The sequence below is a fragment of the Arachis hypogaea genome, chromosome 2, assembly GCF_003086295.3.
Source record: "Arachis hypogaea cultivar Tifrunner chromosome 2, arahy.Tifrunner.gnm2.J5K5, whole genome shotgun sequence".
Classification (NCBI taxonomy): Eukaryota; Viridiplantae; Streptophyta; class Magnoliopsida; order Fabales; family Fabaceae; genus Arachis; species Arachis hypogaea.
The window spans coordinates 18117040-18138220 of NC_092037.1; the positions used below are offsets into that span (position 1 = coordinate 18117040).

At 31.6% G+C, this 21181-nt stretch overlaps 1 protein-coding gene across 1 annotated transcript; it reads left to right on the forward strand.

Moving 5' to 3' along the window:
• The first annotated feature begins 241 nt into the window (after nucleotides 1-241).
• LOC140176693 (G-type lectin S-receptor-like serine/threonine-protein kinase At1g11410) lies at nucleotides 242-639 on the forward strand. Its single transcript, XM_072208237.1, has 2 exons — nucleotides 242-376; nucleotides 460-639. Exons 1-2 carry the CDS (start codon nucleotides 242-244, stop codon nucleotides 637-639), a joined length of 315 nt encoding a protein of 104 aa, XP_072064338.1.
• Nucleotides 640-21181: the final 20542 nt, after the last annotated feature.

Sequence of the window (21181 nt, forward strand, 5' to 3'; positions counted from 1 at the left end):
AAGAGACAAAAAATGGATGCAAGGGCAAGATACGAATTGCAGTTTGGGTCACAATTGGCGTATTATGTGGCATGCTCTTCGTTTCATGTTTGATATGGAATGGACGAAAAAAGGCCACTCTGAAAGGTAAATAATTCTCCTTTCTTTTTTTATTGTGCAGTAACTTATTGAATTATTATCATTATAATGGAGAGTAATTATTAATTTGTCTTAAGATAATTTAGAGACCAATATAGAATTAATGGATCATATCAAGAAAGAACAAGAGAAGGATCCAGAGCTTCTATTGTATGACCTATCAGTTATAGCTTTTTGCATTGATAACTTTTTAGACAAAAATAAGCTTGGAGAAGGTGGTTTTGGATCTGTGTTTAAGGTAAGAAACATATTACTTTTTTCAAGGATATTAGAATAGCAAAATGAAAAACTTTAAGCTAATTTGCAATTGATAAATGGCAGGGTACATTGGAAAATGGACAAAGAATAGTAGTTAAGAGGCTCTCAATCGGTTCTGGACAAGGGATCAAAGAATTTAAGAATGAAATTGCATTAATTAATGAAGAGAAATTACTTATATATGAATATATGCCTAATAAAAGCCTGGATGTTGTTATATTTGGTGCAAAATCTAGAATTTAGATGCATGCTAAAATTAATATTAGCTGTAAAACTTCTTGCCTTAATATTAGCTGTAAAACTTCTTGCTTTGATATGTGTAAAACATGCTAAAATTAATAATAGCACAAGAGAATTTTCTTATTTTTCTTGTTAATCTTTTTTTAGCATTGTTGGAAATTCCCTTGTTTGTGCAACTGGAAAAGAACCAAACTGCTGTGGCATGAGTCAATGTCCATGAACTTAAATGGCACTGAAGGTAAGAATAAGATCTCTCAAGAGTTTCATCTTTTTTCAAATTAATTGTGAAATTGTGTCATTATTTTTATGCCGACATCAATAATGGATGTCTCTGCCTTATAGTTCTCGGTTTCGGCCTTGTTCTTTGGTGGAAGTACAAGCACAATCAACAAGCATTTTTTGATGTTAAAGGTACTTTCCAATTAGCATCATAGTTAGCATTTTCTTCTTCTTTAATACTATAATAGTTCCTTCAATTCTTGTACAGCTAGGAGTCTGTTACTTATCCACTGACTTCCCTCACGCCCACTTCTTAAGGGTTCGCTTTTTTACTTTTCTTCTTCTCCACTTCCTCCATTTTCATTTCAATTACTTTACTGTGTGCTTGATTTTGCTTGATTATTGGTGTGAAGGTTGAAGTGGAAGAACAACCAGAGATATCCGAGGCTTATTCCGTCTCTGCTGTCCCGTTCTTTGTCTTCTTCAAGGTAATTTGCACCTTTTTCTCTCTTGAATAAAAAACTCTGCTAATAGTTAATTGCTCGATAAATAGTTAAATAGCACCATAGCTGAATCAATCAAGTGTAAGGATCAATGACAACTTATAATTCTCTGTATTTCAATCTATTGGGGCTTTTCTGCCTATCTTAGGTTCGGTTTGATTTGACACGACTTGTATTGATCCCATCAATGATAATGTTTCTACTTTCATGATCAATTTGGTAGTATAGTTTCTTGCAGTGTGCTTGTAGTTGATTGGTTTGGACACATTCACATTACTTTTAACCACTGATGGTGACTTACATATATCTTGATTTATATAGTTGCAAAAAGCTGCATTTATATATCTTGATTTGAACAGAGCATGCTAATTAGTTTGCACTAGTCACATGTTAATGTGTCACTTACACAATGTTTATTATCATGCATTTTTCAACATATAAATAATTTCATCTATTTGCCTTTTAATGATAAGTCAAATGCTAATGCATAATCCTTCTACATCTATTTCAGCACTAGTCACATGTAAATGCAACTGATTTGTGATCTGAAGCCCTTGAAAATGAGTTCGAACAACATGTATCTCTGAGGTTTGTACTTGTACTCTTTTCAATTTTGATGTTAATTATTTTTAGCCTCTTGTATTTGTTTCTTTATTGCTTTTCAGTAGCTGAAATAGAAAATATGTAATCTGCAGATTCAAAAAAGAATAGAAGAAATGGTTAGTGCTGGTTTGGACACTAGTTCACTTGAGATATATATTTATGTACATAGTGTTCTCTAATTATTATATGTTTAATACATGTTATTTTTAATATGTTGTTGTTGTAATTAATGTGATTGAAAAATGATGGTAATGTATTATATTGATTGTTTTTTAAGTATTTCTTTTGTTTAAATATGTAATATTTTAATTTTCTTTTACATTTTTAATGTCTTGCCTAAGTATTTCTTTTAAATAGTAAATGATTAGTATAATAATGTAATTCTAACATCCAGATTAATATTTTAAGAATAATATTGATAGGTTTGTAGAGGTTTAAAACCCCTACAGAATAGCTATTTTTTTAAATGGAAAATTTCTTTTGTGGGGGTTTTGCCACAAAAATTAACCAAGAACTGTCACAAAATGCTAGCACAGAACCCCCACAAAAAGGATAGAAAACCGCCACTAAATGATATTGTGAGGGTTGTGAAAAACCGCCACAAAAAAGCTCGTGGCACCTCAAATTTTGGGGGTTTTGGAAACTGCCACAATCCTTTTTGAGGGGGTTTGAAACCTCCACAAATAGAAAAAAAAAAACTGCCACAAATAAACAAAAACCTTGTAGTGTTTGTTTATAATATTGATTATTGTATATAAAATCTTTTATCTGTTTGTCTTTTTCTTTAATATAATTTTTCAAATCCTCCAAAACTTTTTTTATTTCTACACTTTCTGTTGTTTCTAAATATCTTTTTAATTTTTCAACTTCATTCTCCATTTTTTCTTTCAACAGCTTTAATTCTTTTAAGTCATAATATGGTGTTCCAAGCATTTATAAATTTTTTAAGTTTAGCTCCAACTTGTTTATATTTGTTCTTATTTCTATCCTTTTTATTATAAGGTCATTAATTTCGAACTGAAGATTATTTAATTCCCTTTTATACTCCTTTATTTTACTTTTTAATTTTTTCGCTCTTTTTCTTTTTATTTTGTTTTCTGGTCTTTCAATCTTTGTATATTTCATTATTTATCTTAGAATTTCTGCAAATTCTATCATCGATTCATCACTATTTTCTAGAGATTCTATTAATTTTTCTAACTCTTCAACTTCTCCTTTCAATTTGTCATAGATTATTTTTAGAGCTTCAAATGCTCTTTGATTTATTTCAGAAAACTGTAAATAATTCAATCGATTTTCTCTTTCAAAGAGCTCTTGTTTCTTGTCTTAATAGGTTACATATATTTTCTCTTTATTTATTGTCATAACTTAGTGTTTAGGGTTTCATTTAATTTTTCGACCTTTTTTGTTAATTCTTTTATTTCAGAATTTTCTTCTTTAATCTTTAACTTAGATAAACTTAAAGGGCTATTAATTTTGGATTCTCTTATTTGAAAATTCGATGAAACTAATTTTCCCGATGGTTCTTTTAGTAAAAGAACTGGATTTTCAATAGCTTTATATTTTGGTATTTCTGTTTTTACAATTTTCTGAAATAATTCATCGACATAAATTCTTTCTCTGTTTTTAAATATTATACTATGATGGCTATTTGTTAAAGCATAATTTATTGCATATGTAATTGAAAATGGTTCATCGTCTTGTTCCATTAAATTCTTTCTGTGAAATTTATAAGCCAAACTTATAGATCTTCCAAGATTTTCAGTTGATAAAGGTATAGCATATCCAAGATGGGCATTGAATTTAACATTTACGTTTGCCAAGTTTCCATGAACAATTCCAATTATTTAATCTATTGGGTCATCAGTAATTCTTTTGTCACAGATTGCTAAGCTTATTGGTGAATTAATTCCTTTCATATATGTAGATTTGATTAAGACTTGTATAGTACTAATATGAATCCATCCAATTTTAGATCTTTTTGTTGATCCTTAATTTTCTCAATCTGTTTACTCAATTCTTCATCATTTATCAGAGCTATTTCAAGTTCTCCATTAGCAGATTTTATCTTTATAGGGGCTTCAAGTTGAATTTTCCATAGTATATTATATTTTTTCTATTAAAAACTTCTTTTAAAATATTTTGTTTATTAAAATTTTTATTTGATTTGAGATTTAATTCTATTTTTAGAACAGCCTGTTTTTCATTATCTAATAAGGCAGATAATCTATAATAATCAGATTCTTCCGTTAATTCTAAACTTTCTAAATAATTCATAACTATGAGATTAAGATAAAGGCGTACCTTTCTGGAGAAAAACTTCCTTTATTTAGAATATTTTACATAAGATGTTTTTATCTCCAGAGGGGAGATTGTAGATACTAACTCCAGAGGGGAGTTTAGAATTGGTTTTTCCTAAGGGAATTCTTCTTCAAACTATAGAATTGCCTCGGCTGCTTCCTCCTTGCTCTCCTAGCATATGAGTACTCTTAGCCTTCTGCTTTTTATTGTTTGATGCCTTCTACAATTGCCTAAGCAACCTATTTATAATGGTTGGGTCTGATGGACAATTCCCATCCTTACCCTTCTTATGACGTCATTGCTTACGTCATTGTTTATTATCTTGCACCAGCTACATTGTTGGTGCTCTATGACCTAAGCGCTTACGTCACTATGCAATAATGTTGAGAGATGCTTCAGATGTGCTGTCCTCCTCTTTCATGATGTGACCTTCAGATGCGTTGTCTTCTTCCTTTATCATGTGGGTTGATTCCGTTTTATTATTGCTTTTTTCAGATAACTCTGAGACACATAGCTGGCACTTGTGGTCTTCTCTGTCTTTTATCAAATAGCAGAGATTCCTCTTTATCCCTTCGGCGAGATTTTCTAAGAGTCTAGATAAGTTGTAGAATGCTGATTCAAATTCCACTAAGAGTCTCATCTCTCTTTCTTCAATTTCATTCCTTTTACTGGACACAAGCAAAGTATTTCTGCTTTTATAATTGATTCTTGTGTGAGATTCCCTTGTTATCTTTTGAGTTCTTTCGAAGACCCTTGCTAGTGTGCTGGCTAGTCTTCCTTCATGACTGTAGATTGTTAAATCTTGAACTTGATCAATTGGTTGAAAATTTCCTGGGAAGACGGACATGAAGATCACTTGATGTGCTGGAACCAAGCATTCTTCTTCTTCATTAAAAATAGGTTGACTATTCGTAAATTTTAGGGATATATCCCTTGGATTTACGTTGTCAATCATATTTTTAAATCTTTTTACTGCATCAATAAATCCTGCAGGAAACTCACTAATAATTTTTAAATCATTAAAAATTAAAATTGTATCAATTAATCCATACTGGAAAAACTGATAGGTGTCAGATGGGGAAGCCTCTGGAAATATAACCAGCTTTGTTAGCTGTTCTTTGGCAATAGGATAATATCCCAAGATTGCCCTCTTTTCTGCAGTCCAATTCAAGACTATGTTAAGGGTTTCTCTGAGATTTGATCTACAAACCCTTTTCTTTTCCTTGATTTCAGCCCTTGTAGGAATGTTTTTTATTATCCCTATTCTCTGGGTTTGAATTGGAGCTTTATCTGCTCTTTTTAGGATTTGCTCTAGATGAAGAGCTTCATATTCTCTGAAAGATTCATTTGCTTCTTCCAGTGTTAAAAACCCTCCTTTATGAATTATCCTTGATTGCTGTGTAAATGGTGCTGCTTTTTCCCAGGCATCATATACTCCTTTCATGGGGCCATTATAAATTACATAATATTTTTTATCTTGGGTGGATTTTTTGATAATTTCAGCAATTGTTTTATTTTCTGGAATTTTTTTCTCACCTGATTTGTCCACCACGCTTAGCTGGCTGAACTCTGATGATTTTGGTTGTTGTGTTGATTTCATTGCTTCGATGGCCTTCGTGAGGGATTGGATCTGTGTCCTTATTTGCTGACAATGCTTGCATTTTTCGAGTTCTTGTTCGTATTTTTGAATTTCTTGATTTAATGCGTTGTAGACGAACTCCATTCTCTTGTTAATGTATCTGCAATAACATTTTTGTCACCCTTAATATATTCAATTTTTATTGGATATTGTAACAAAAATAATTGCCATCTTACCAATCGTCCATGATTATAATCAACTTTCAAATTATATCGACTTGAATCTGTCCTTAATGTAAATTCTTTGGGTAGTAAATCAATTTTTCATTTCTTAAGAGATTTAATTGCTGCTAGAGTTTCCCTTTCATGAGTAGTATATCTCTGTTCTGTTGGAGTAAAAGTCCCTGAAATATACCTGCAAAGTAATTCCTTTGGGGGATATTTAGAATCTAGTGATTCTTTTTCTTGTTCCAAACTTTTTATAGCTTTCTTAGCTTTTAGACATCCTGACCAGGTTATGTCTGAAGCATCTGTTTCTACTATTAAGTAGTCATTTTCTTCTGGAATATAAAGTTCTGGAAGTTTTTCACATAATTCTTTAATTCTTTGAATTTGTATACTATCTTTTTCATCCCATTTCTATACTTTTTTAGTACTTATTTTTGGAAATAAGCTTTTAGTGTATTTTGTTATATTCTTTAAAAATCCCTAATCAGAAATATAATTTATACACCCTAAAAATCTTTGTAATTGTTTTCTATCTTCTATTTTATTAGGAAATAAATTTACCTTTTCTAGAACATTTGGTTGAAGTTTTAGCTTTCCTTGAGTGGATAGAATTAATCCAAGGAACTCTATTTCTTGTTTTGCTATTCTTGCTTTCTTTTTACTAAGAACTAATCCTTTTTCCTTGCATCTTTCTAAAACTATTAATAATTTTTGAAGATGATATTCTTTATCCTGTTTTGTAAAAATTAGTATATCATCAATGTATACTAAAACAAATTCATTTAACTCTTTTAGATTTTCTTCCATAAATCTTTGATAAATACCTGGGGCTTGCTTTAATCCGAATGGTAATACATTCCATTCATAAAGCAACACACTTGTTGATTCTTTTGTTGGGCAAGTAAAAGCAGTTAATTTCTTTGTTTCTTTGTCTAAACGAAGTTGCCAATATCCTGATTTTGCATCAAGAGATGAAAACCAAGTTGCTCCTTTGATTTTTTCTAAAATAGAATCTTTTCTTGGAAGTTTATGAGCATCACCAATAGTTGCTTCATTCATTTTCTTATAGTTTATTACCATTCTTCGTTTTCCCCTTTTAATTTCATTATTGTTTTCAACGTAAAAAGCTGGAGCCGCATGAGGACTTTTACTTGATCTTATAATTCCTTTTTCCAAAAGATCTTTACACTCTAATGAGAACTCTTCTCTATCTCTCGCGGAATAAGGAATTTTATTTGGAACATTATCTCTTTTGTGGGATCTTTTAATTTAATGCTTACTAATTCGTTATTTGTATTTTTAATATCTAAAGGATTTTCAGCACAAATTTCATCCAAGAGTTCTTCTATCTTTATTTCAAGATTATTTTTTGGAATATTTATCTGAAAGTATAGATTTAAATAACATGTTTCTAATATAGAAAATATTTTAAATTTTAAGATCTTATCTATAGTAGTAGTTGGTATTTTTATACGTTTTGATTTTTGATTTATTGAAGAATCGTGTGGAGCTTTTAAAACTATATATGTTAATTCTTGAATGAATGGATGATATAGCTTTAAAAAGTTATTTCCTATGATAAAATCCATTCCAGAATCTAACATATATATAGATGGAACAATGAACCTATAATTTTGAATAAAAATTTCAACCATCTCTGCTTTTTGGTCAATTTTATGTATTGATTTGTCAGCTATTCTAACTCTTAATGGTTTCTTTAATTTTTTCCAATCAAGTTTTATACTTGAACTAGCAAAGCATTGTGTTGCCCCAGAATCTATGAAAGCATTTATAAACTTTTCTGTTATTTTTATAGTAATAAATGTAGCATTATTACTCAGTCTCTGAGTCTGTTTCCGAGACATATTCAAAAATATAGTCTAAGTTATCATCAGATTCTTCTAATGGTTCCATGAAACAAGACTTAACAATTTCTATTTGTTTAGTAAGATCCTTTTTATCCTTCTTTTTCAGGCATTCATTTGCGTAGTGTCCTTCTTCTTGGCAATACCAACATTTACAATTTTCTTTTTTATTCGGGCAATAGTTATTTCTTTGTCTTTTGTTTTTATTGTTATTTTCTTTTCTAAAATATCTCTTTCTTCTCCAGTTTGGATAGTATTTTCTTTTTCTAAATTGATATTTTCTTTTTCTTTGAAAACTTTTATTAAGACCATATTTTTGAGGTATCTCCTCATTATCCTGACAGCAAATTCTGATTATATTTGCAAATCTTTTTTGAGTTGCTTCTTGCATACAACGTTCTTTTATTTCCTCTCTTATAGCAGAGGTTGCTCCACCAAAATTATTTTCAATTGTTCCTCTATTTATTTCTCTTATAAATCTTCCCATTATAAATTCATTAGCAGGATATGGAAGTTTTGTTATGTACATACTAAGATAATGATTTTTATCTTCTTCTTTTAATTTGTAATAATGTATTCTATATTCACATATATAAGACTCCACATTACATAAATCATATATCTGAATATTAGTTAAATGGTTTTTTGCTTCTTGATATTCTTTATTATAGACTTCTTGTCTATGATCTATAATATTTTTTTCCAAAAAATTCTTTATATAGAATCATCATTATATATAATATCTTATCATAAGCTGTTGTTTTTGTTTCTAATTCTTCTATTATTTGGTTTTCTATTGATGTCATATAATTTCTTATAGTTCCTTTAGTATGAAACCCTATGTAATTCCAAATGTCCCTTCCAGACAATTCACCCAGTTTTGGATTAGTAAAGGCTTCTAATAAGAAGGAATTCAACCAATTTTCGAAAATTTCTTTTTCGTTCTTTTTGCAGTCTAAATCGAGCATTCTTTCTCCTTCCATTTCCTGGATTTTATGAACGTATTTTGATGGTATTTTTGTATATTTTGAATCTTTATTTATAAACCCTTTTTTAAAAGCATAATTATCAAAACATGTTTCCCATTTAAATTGAGATTGATTATCCTTAGATGTTCCAGCTTCATTTTTTACTTGTATTGGAATAGCTGGTTCTTCGTCACTTGAATAATCTAGACTGTGTTCTTCATTTTCTATATTTTCAGAATTTACTAATTCTTCCTCTATTTGAAAACCATGTTCCATAATATTATTTTCTTGAGCCATTTTTAATTGTTTAAAAAGCATTGTAACTTCTTCTAATTTTTCATCAATATTCATAATTTTAATGGTGGTTTTACTTTTAAATCTGTTATGTTAATTATGTTTTGAAATTTTTCTTCCTTGGGATTCTCTTTTTCCTTATTTCTTTGAAATTTTATGGATGTTAATATTTCTTCAAGCATATCTACTATAGAATTAAATTGTGGGTTAAAAGTATGATATAGATGTGGGGAATCATTTCCATGGTAACATTTTTTAGAAATTCCGTGTGAAAAATAAGTTTTTTCAGGTTTTTGAAGTCCTTCAATAAAACTTATAGTAAAATAAAGATTTTGAGAAAAATCATTTTGTATTGATTTTAAGAATTCGGTGTCATTACAGTTAACATTAGTTAAAATCATTAATTTGTGATCTATTAATTTTGATAACTTAATTATTTCTTCTCTTAAATCTTCTAATTTACTTTTTTTCCATTAGGTGACGCTTTTCTTTGTGAAGAGTTACACTTTTAAGTTAAAAGTGTAGCTTTAGCCACCACTAGTCACCATAGACATAGCCACCAGAGACTTGGCTATTTATATATTATTACAATTTTTGGAGTGCTGTACACTACAAAAAAAAATCTTTCGCCACACTTTTTTCTTCTTACATTTTTAAAGCGTGACAAAAAATAGTCAATGACCATGCTTTTGTGAGGGTGGTCACTGATTTATGATTTGCCCACATTTTTTTTGCTACACTTGAAAAGCGTGGCCAAAAACAGAAATCAGCACGCTTTTATGAGAATAGCCACTTATTTGTGATTCGGTCACGCTTCTTTTTGTCAAGCTTGAAAAGCGTGGCCGTAGAGAGAAACCAGAACGCTTGAAAAGCGTGGCTAGTTAGTCTTCCAATGGTCACCTTTTTAAAGTGTGCCCATATCCTTGTTTATTTGGACACCCTACAAAAGCGTATCGATAGAGTTCCCTCCCCCAAAAATTTAGTTTCCCACTCATTTTTTTCACACTTCACTTTTTTTTCTAAGTTTTAACTTTTAACCCTAGACTATAAGTGATAACACTTCACGTCACACTTCACACCACTTTACTTTGTTTCGAAAATCACTTTTAACCCTAGCTCACCATCGCACCCAACAGCTGGTCGCATTCGTGTTCATCACTGCCGATGACCGTCGCACCCAACTCACCTTCATGTTCATCCCAACCCTTCATCTAACCCTAGTGCCCAGCCCTCTCTCAGTCGCACTGTAGCTGTTTCTCAACCATCTCTTGCACCTAACCCTCGCACCATCAACGCAAGCCATGTCGCTGGAAGAGGAACCGTCCATCGGTGCTGCTCCGTCCACGCACCCAGGCATCGGTGTGCCCTCCTCCTCCCTCAGTGGTCTCTCTCTCACAAACCTTAAAACACCACCTCAATCGTTACTGTCTCTCCCTCAATCGGCACTCAACCTTCACCGTAAACACTGGTAAGTATTTCTTCCCTCTGATTTTCTGTTTCTCTATTCCTCTTCTCTATTTTGAAAACTTAGGTAAATTAGTCTGTTTATTCTGGTAGTTATTTTGTATATATTATTCTTTAGTAATGATTCTGATTCCATAAAACTTTTCTTCTCACTTCTCACTTCTCACTTCTCGCTTCTCATCTCTTTATGATGTAATCTTCTTCCCTTCGAATCAATCTTTGTTGCTTTCTTTTGAGTTTATGATCCACCCTTCATCCGCTCAAACCAACGACTCCATTCTGATGCCCATGCTCATGGTCAGTCGCTTCCCCCTTTTCCTTTTTTATTTAAATTCAATTTATAATTTATCTTTGGATAATTGCTATACTCTGTTAATTATGTTTTATCTTACTTTGAATTTGATTTTTATTTATCAATCTTCTGTCAAGGAAAGTAGTTTTAGCTGATACAACCTTCTTTTCCCTCATTGAAATTCGGGTTAACTAATGCATTATGACTATTATTGTTCTTGATTATGCGTCTTCCAATTAAGTATTAGTTTCAATTTCAGTTATCAATGTTAATACATGCTATATATTATATGGTTATCGTTATTAGTAGCTGTTATATATTATTTGTTCTACCAAGACTATAAGTCAATATAGCATTTCAAGGTATTTATCATTTTTCAAACCATCAAAAATGCAATGAGGTGGCTTAAGTAGTTGCTTTTATATATGTTTCAATTATGTGCTTGCTAAAATATTTTTTTCCATTATTGCAAGACCTAATTAAAGTGCCATTGTCATTTTCATTTTTAATTAATTTGGATTTTGAATTGAATTTGTTGGACTTAATTAAAGTAACCTTTATAACATGCACTACATATTGCAGGACAGTGGTAAAAACAGTGGAGCTCATAATGGATGATCACACTACTCATGAAATTTGATATTTTGTAACTACGTATAAGGAAATAGATATGTGACACTTGGAATTGTAATTCTTATTTTCTTGTTATGACTTTGATTTTTTATACTTTGTGATCAAAGTCTACTTTTGTGGTGACAAGTTTATATATAAGGTTTTTTTATGGGAAAGTTTATATATATGTTGGATTGGTTGATATATACATAATTATTTTGGTCTATGATTTTAAAATTATAAATGAATTTTGTACGAAATATTAGGAAGATTAATAATGAAAAAAATTTCTGACCTAATTTATGGCCACGCTTAAAAAGCGTGGCTATATTTTACTATTGGCCACAACAAGCATGCTTAATAAATGTGGCCATAACCTGAAAATTGGCACCCTTTAAAAGTGTACCCATATCCTCATCTATTGGCATACTTTATAAGCGTAGCCGTATCTTTTGTAGTCATAAATAGCCACGCTTACCAAGCATAGTCATACATGACCCTATTAGCACGTTTAAAAAGTGTAGCCATATCTTACCCTATCGGCACACTTTAAAAGCGTGGCGATATGTGAACTTTTCAGTACGCTTTTGAAGCGTAGCAAGATATATAAGCATGGCAAAAAAGAAAGCGTGCTGATAGATCCACAAAAGTGCGGTGATAGAGCAACCGGCACGCTTGCGGATGTGACCCTTTCAAAAGCGTACCGATAGCTCAAAAAACGTGGCAAAAAGCTATCAGCACGCTTTTTAGCAGTTTTCGGCACGCTTTAAAAGCGTGGAAAAAAACTTATTTTCTTGTAGTGGTAGGTTCTAGTAGGATCTTAAAACTATTTTTTACTAAATCATTTATTTTTTCGATCAATTGTTACACATTCGATTCAATGGAGAGATTGAAGCAAGACATCATACGAAAACTAATTGCTCTCATCGGCATTGCCATTAAGAAAAACGTTTCCGATGACCTTCCAAACCACCTTGTACGTAACAAGACCACCTAGTATATATCACATTAATAATGAAATACAATGCATAACATAAATTGTTACAGCTCATTCTTGACACCAATATGTCCACCAAGAGTTGTTGTTCACTGCCATTTGATTCCATGCTTGCTTTGCCTGGTATTTGTTCTCATCCTTATATATCACCGGCACATTTTTAAATAATTGGTTTAAATTTTTTGTTTTATTCCTCAAGAATCTTGATTCCCAACATGTTTCCATTTTTCCTTCAATCCAATTAACAATATCTTTCCGACTCACCACCATAGTAATGTCTTCTTCAATAGCACTAACATTTTCAAGTAAGAATTGAATTGCTTTTTGCAGTCCTTTGAGTAATGCCTCTCCAGCAGTATTTTCATTCATAATGTTCCCCATAAAGCACTTCACTTCACTACTAATTTTTGACAAGTAATCACCTATCGCAAACCCTTTAATTCCAGTATAAACTTTAGACATTGCCACCAAATCCAACATGTTCCTTATTGATTCTCTCTTCTACTCCTAGATATTGTCGTAACCTTTCCCTTTCTAACACACCATTGGCCAACATAATTTTTTACTTACTCCCACCAACTATTCCACGTAGTCACCTCATTTTCAAATACTTTCAATTTACGACTTTTCCACACTACCCATACAACCGCAAAGAAATGAATTGCCCATCTCCTCTTTTTGTGTTTGTGGGTCTATTGATTTATCCAATTTTCAAACCATGACCTCATATCACTACATTCCACCCACAACACATTTCCCCAACACAAAGACAGCCACCATAATTTTGTCACAAAACTACAATGCATAAATAAATGATTTACCGTCTTGCCTTCAGTATCACATAGGGCGGATTTTCCTTCTCCTTGTTGAACAATGTTCCTTCTCATAAGGGTATTTTTTGCATATAGTCCCCCTATCAAGGCAAACCATGCAAGCATTTCCACCCTTGGTAGCACCAATCCACTCCAAACATCATTAAAGATATGCTTTATTGTAGGCATCCCAAACTCTTTTTCCATTGCTATGGAAATAAAGGACTTTGTTGGGTACTTTCCATCCGCACTGAATGTCCACGCCAAGTTGTCCGTAATATCTGCACATACAATATCCAAAATTTTTGTTAACTCACTAATAAGTGTTTCCTCTTTCTCAAAGAATTTTTTCCGCCATTGAAAATTCCAGACCTAACCAGTACTAATTCACACACCACAATCACTAATGTAGCTGTCTTTTAAATTCGAGATGTTAAAGATTTTATTATAGGGACTTCACAGCTTTTATTGGGTTTTAATCTTTTTCTTACTAAATCATAGAAATTTTATAGATTTTATTCAATTTTCTTTTCTCTCCTACTAAACTATGAGATTTGTCCATTATTTACGAAATTCTAAAAAATAAAAGTAAATCATGCACAAAACCCATGATTTACCTATATCATCATTTACTCATAAAACATATTTCAGGTTAAATTTTTTTTATCATTGATAAAAGATGTGTTATAAACATATATTTGGCCATATATGAGTTTTACATTGTTATAGTGTTATGTTTTTACTTTTTAGATAAAAACACAAAACGTTGATGTTATTTTGTGCACGCCAAAAATTTTAAAATAAATTTAACAAAACATAGCATCGCTGTTTTGTAGATAAAAATTATTTTTTTAATTTCGTATGAGAAAAATGCTACCACTATTTTGTGTGTGAAAAAATATTTTTAAAGCTTATGTGAATATGTGAGGTAAATTGCGATATTGTTTTTTTAAAAAATATATTTAAAAAATTAAAATTGGTCAAAACGTCATTGATGTATTTTAGTAAAAGTGAAAAAGTAATGGCATTTTGCTAAAACATTAGTATCATTTTGTGTTCATATAAATAAAAAAATATAAAATTAACTATAAAAGGAGTGATGGTGTTGTTACTTTTTTAATTTTGATAATTGGGATAGAAATAGTGTATAGCAGAGTTATTGGGGTGTAAGGAGATTGACCGCACTCTAATGACTGCGCTGAAGAAATCAGACAATCTGAATTGAGAGACAATAATCGGACGGTCTAATTACACAAATCGGTACGTACCAGATGCCATGCGTCGTGTATGCAGCGCGCCCCAGCCTCTTGACCTACGCCACTCCTTTTCACCTTCTAAACTCTCTCTCCCACCTATCCCTTTCACTCTCAGTCTTGGCTCACTCACTCCAGAACTCACTCTCAACCCCACTTTTCTCTTCTCTTCTTTCGTTGTTGCACAAAATTAGCTACAAAGAAGAACAATCAGCCCCCACCAAAATATCAACAATGCCCAAGAGACTCAAAATAAGAGAAGTTAATCGTCCAGATCTTCACATTGTTAATTATCTTAATTTTCTTAATTATGTAAGTTTTCATGATCAAATATTTTGATTTAATAAAAAAAATAGTAATGATAATAATAGTAGAGACTAAGATTATAGGTATATATATAATATTATTATTAATTGTTAGAAATAGCTAGTACAATAAAATAAATTTAAAATATTTTGAATAATTATTGAATTAATTGTTATTATAATATATTATTTAGATATTTAAAATTAAGGATTAACGACTTGTTTTAGAGTTAATATATTTTTTATTATATTGTACTGGAAGTTTTAAAATTTTTTGGATATGATAATTAATTATTTTTCATCCTTAGTTAGTTAAGTAATTAAAGTATTATTATTATTATTATTATTATTATTATTATTATTATTATTATTATTATTATTATTATTATTATTATTAGAGTAAAGTATCGTTTTTGTCCCCAACGTTGGGGGTAAATCCTATTTGTGTTCCTAACGTTCAAATCGTCCTATTTGTATCCCTAACGTTTGTAAAAGTGATTCAATGTTATCCTGCCGTCAATTACACATCATGAATGCTTTAGTTTGAATTTTAAAAATCTCTTCTTGAAATTAGAATACAAGTGTCTGGGATAGAATCGATGATCCACTCCGAAAAATAGCTCATCAAAAGTTGAAAATAATTCCTACAACATTTACACAATTCACTTTTTTAGGGACATAATTGAATCTAAACACAAATAGCGGGTATAATATTAAAATCCAACACATCCAAATGAGACCTAATTGAGAATAAATACATCCAAGTGAGAATAATTGAAAAATATAATCTGATTTATTAGTATAATTGATAGTATGATAACATTGAATCACTTTTATAAACATTAGGGATACAAATAGGACGATTTAAACGTTAGGGACACAAATAGGACTTACCCCAAATGTTGGGGACAAAAACAATACTTTACTCTTATTATTATTATAGCTGCATGAACTGAAAAATAATAAGGAATAATAATAATAATAATAATAATAATTGAATTTAGTATAATTTAGGTAATGAATTATGTTAGTAACACTAAATTCAGAGAACACATGTCCGACATTAATATGAGCCTCAGCCTCGGCTCTTTTCCTTGTGAACAACTTATTAAACCTGTAAAAAAGTGCAGCGATTGGGAGATTGCGCGCCCCTTTTAAGACTGGATTAATGCATTCTACTAGATTGGGGGTCATATGACTTCATCGGTATCCACCATCAAAACATATCGTTCACGTGGGATCCAATTCAGTCAGTAAGTGTAAGCCTCACCCCATTGGCGTAATCGCCGATAACGCATCTCGTACTCGCGAACCATCCTCGAATATCCTATAATAAAAAAGGCCAACTATAAACAACATTCATTATAATAGTAACTATAACAATTACGAACTTCGTTTTATTCAAATTTACCGATGTTGACAATAAGCTTCTGCAGGTATGGTGCCTTGAACTTTTTCAAGAAGTTGGACTCTATATGCCTGATACAAAACATGTGAAAAGCTCTAGGAGGACACCAATCTCTGTTACTACGAGCAATAGCTGAATTGATGGATTCGTGTCGACTAGAGATAAGGCCCACACCATCACATGTCATTACATGTTGTCACAAGTTACTAAGAAAAAAGTGCCATGCGTCAGATGTCTCTCCTTCCACTATTGCAAATGCAATAGGCACGATATTGTTATTGCCATTCTATGAAACTGCAACCAACAACTAACCCTATACAAATGAATCCCGTCAACCTGCACTACTGGCTTGCAATGTGTAAATGCTCTAATACAAGCATAATAACTCCAGAAGACTCGATGTAGTACACAGATATCAGGAACTAAGTCATCCCTCTCGTACGCAGGCATTGTTTCAAAATGAACAACTGCTGATGGCTCCTTGTGACACATGGCCTTAAACTATATGGGCAAAGCTTCATACGAAACTTCCCAAACTCCAAATATTAACTCTACTACATTCTGATTTTCTAACAATGCTTTGCAATAACTTATCGTGTAGTTAAACTTCGATTGTACTTCTATAATGACTGATTTCACCTTTATAGATGGGTCAACCTCTACCGACGGCTTTATTGCTTCTGCAATTGTGTTAGAATCCAACTTCAAATGGTCTTGAGAAATGGTGGCTCTAGTACAAGTGTGACTATTATTATACCTCCTTATCTCCCAACAGTACTTCTTACACATTTTGCTAACCTTGATCAACCAATCATAACCTACACCGTATTGTGTACATTTAGCATAGAATGTCGTTACTTCTGACTCATACACCCGATAGTCTATACCTCTGTGGATGGTATAATCTTTCATTGCTTTAATCACTGCCTCCTGATAAAGCACTATTTTATGGTTTATCTTGTATCAAATTGAGTGGATTTTGTCACTTATTCTCACACTTATCCATATACATTGCATGTTTTTAAGTTTCCTTCCTAATTTCATGCTATGATTGAAAACATGTTTCTTGGGCCTTAAAATTGCTAATTTTTAATCCTCTCTTATTACCATTCGATGCCGTGATATGTTTGTTAAGTGATTTTAGGTTTTCTAGGGTAGGAATGACTTAAAGGATGAAAAGGAAGCATGCAAAAGTGGAAGGAACATAAGAAATTGAAGTTTTGAGAAGCTGGCCTTGACGCGCACGCGTGGATGACGCGTACGTGTGACCGGTGCAGCAGGCAAGCGATGCGTATGCATGGATGACGGATATGCGTGACCAGGAATTCATTCAGCGACGCGTACGCGTGGCTGACGGTACGCGTTACGAGCGTCACGTGCTGCAATTAACAGAATTCGCTGGGAGCGATTTTGGGCTGCTTTTGGCCCAGTTTCAAGCCTGAAGATGAAGATTAGAGGCTGCAGAGTGGGATGAATGGAGGATCAATCAATCACTTTTCATTCATTCACACTTTAGGTTTTAAGATGTAGGTTTCTAGAGAGAGAGGCTCTCTCCTCTCTTTAGGTTTTAGGGTTTTTAGTCTTATTTCTTCTTAGATTCAGATTTCATCCTGCTTTAATCTAGTTTCTTTTCTACATTCTATTATTCTAGCATCTTAGTTTATCTTCTCTTGTTGATTTCTTTATTTTCCCAATTTAGTTTATGAATTCTTCATGTTAGATTAAATTTCTTTTTTAATGCAATTTGAGGTATTTCATGTTTATTGCTTCTTTCTTCATTTGTTATTATTGATTCCTTGCAATTGTTGGTCTTAGATTTTAGATTCTCTTATTACTTTTCTATGCTTTTATTTTGTGCCCTCTAAGTGTTTGATAAAATACTTGGGTGGATTTTAATTTATATTTTTATGTTCTTGACTTGGATTGATTATTTAAAGACTCTTGAGTTATCAAAAGTCGTTTGTTGATTGGTGATTGAAGACTGCCGGTTAGCTTGAACTTCACCAAAGCTAGTCTCTCACTATGAGTTGACTAGAATTTGTAAACTCAAGTTGATTGTATGCACTTGACCTTCCTTCATTGGTTAGAGGTTAACTAAGTGAAGGCAATTCATATTTACCATCACAATTGATGATGATAACGAGGATAGGACTTCTAATTCTCTTTCCTTGCTACGAGCTTTCTTAGTTATTAGTTTATTTTCTCGCCATTTTACTTTCTTGTTTCTTATTACACAACACAAAAATATACTTTTTCATAACCAATAATAAACTACACTTCCCTACAATTCCTTGAGAGACAACCCAAGGTTTAAATACTTCGGTTGATTTTATATATTGGGTTTGCTTAAGTGACAAACAATCTAACGTTGATTAAGGTTTAATTGTCGGTTTAGAACTATACTTACAACGCGATATTTTTGTGAAAATCTTTACCGACGTTTTTCCTTCGTCACCTCCCTCGAACTGAATTTCATTCCCATGGTAAATTCACCATCCGCCATAACAAGAAGCTCTGGTACAATCACACCACAAAATATATTATGATAAATAGTTATTAAATATATGTCTTAACAGTTAAAATCTATCTAGAAATTATAAATCAATATTTATCATTATCCAAAATATAAATATAAATAATTAATCAAATGCTATTTAATAAATTAATAACCATAAAAAATGTGATTTAATAAATTAAAAAATATACATAAATAAGTAATAAATAAATATAAACAAGTAATTATATATACTATGTTTTAGCTAAATAAATAACTATTAAATATATATCTTAAAATTTAAAATCTATCTACAAATTATAAATTATAAATTAATATTTGTCATTATCAAAATATGAATATAAATAAGTAATCACATGTTATTTACTAAATTAAAAAATATACATAATAATTACTAAATATATATAAACAGATAATTATCCTATATTTTAACTAAATAAATAAGTAATCAAATGCTATTTAATAAATTATATTCCACAAAACACTATGTTAGTCATGTTAGCTAATCGATCTATAATATTAATCTATCATACAAATATCAAAGTTACATATCTGTATTCATATGTTGAGAAAACTCCGGTGCATGCATAGCCTCCAAATCCAACAAGCGCATGAAAGTAGGCTTCTTAAACAGATGCTGGTTTGCTAGTGTATTTGCCACCTCTGCCACATTGCCTCAATAGCGCTGTCAGTTTGATCTTCATCTTCACCTGGATCAACGATCTCATAGTTACTTTCAAATTTCTCCTCGCTATCACTATTATAATCTTCCAATTAAATATTTCGGTCTGTTTCAAATTGCTCAAACTCAATATACAGTTTGATGAACGACATTTGGTAGCGAGTTTCAATATACATTGAAAATATTTCTTGCATGCTCGCTTTATTGGTTACATATTTAGTTTGAAATTGAACGAACCCACAAAACACAGATATAGGATACCTGTACAAAATACATGACACTCTCCTAGATATTTGAGAATCCATCTTCTCACAAATCACATCTTTTAGTTCTTCAAATGACAGTGTGAATGAAATAACAATATCTAATAGATTGTCACATATAAATTTCACTCCTTTATATGTTTGTAACAAAATATGTCTATGATAATATACTTTTAGCATAACTCTATCATCCATGATAATATACTCATATTGAACACTCTCAACCTCGATATTATTCCTTTTGAAACAATGAAGAGGAAGAACGAGAGGAGTTTCAAAAGATCTAAGAATTGAGAGACGAAGAAATGGAGAGTTTGGCCAATCTGTGGTATATATAAACAAAGAAATCGGACAGTTCGAACACCTGTTTAACATTTCAAATTTTTTTAAGAACTCAATTCAGACCGTCCAATTAGTGTTCTATCGAAATTAAAAAAAAAAATAAAAAACCTCAAAAATTAGTATGTCCGATTTGCATACTCCACAAGTGCGAATGCTTTTCGCCCCCACACAAATCGGACTGTCCGATTTGTGTTCCTCTTTCAGAGTAAAAAAATCGGACAGTCCGATTTTTTTTCTGTTAATTCAAAAAAATACCGCCATCATAAAAGTGTATAACCCCTCTAACGTCCATAACCCAGCATAACACACATCTAATTTTCACATAAAAAAATAGCCTAGTGTTGTTGCTGAAACACATTTAGAAGAAGAAGGGCAGTGTTGTTCTGCATTTTAAGAATGAGAAAGGTCTTGATCTACATTTTTCAGAGAGGTTTCTTTAGTGAGTTAGTTTAAAAATATACTATAATGGTCAAACTTTGCCTAATATATATGAGGATGTGATGAGCTTTTTATGTGAGAATCTATGTGTTATTGTTGCTCCTCTTGCAATAACATGGAATTGTCTATTGTGGGGAAAGTAGATATTGCTTCTTCGAGGACCTATTAATAATATTCCAAAGTAGTGGTTGTAATTAATGTCGTACAAAAGACTGCAATTTAGAGAGAACTTCCTGAAACTTTGCATAATTATTTACGGACCCATGTGATTAATGTAATGAATGGTGATGTGGCGATAATTTACAGGTGGTAACATAATCCATTTAATTGGGTTTGATGTAGGTAAGTGATGTGTGAGCATCTTTTCTATCTTTTCCTAGTGAATTTGCATCTAATTTGTTGAGTTTAATAAAGAATTAATTATCTTTTAGCCAATATGGATGCTACTTTGAGTCTTTTGCAATCTTCTCTATTTTAGGTAGCATTCGACAGAATTTGATGGAGTATCTGCAGCACAAGAATTAATAGAGATGACAGCAAGGAGCGACACGTACGCGTGACTGACGCGTACGCGTGATTTGGAGCTTTCCATGGTGACGCGTG

Bases quoted from the DNA above. Each gene is read 5' to 3' on its own strand.
- LOC140176693 (XM_072208237.1), top strand. From the start codon at position 242: ATGGATCATATCAAGAAAGAACAAGAGAAGGATCCAGAGCTTCTATTG. The intron at 377-459 runs GTAAGAAACATA...GATAAATGGCAG, and splicing joins GTTTTGGATCTGTGTTTAAG to GGTACATTGGAAAATGGACA.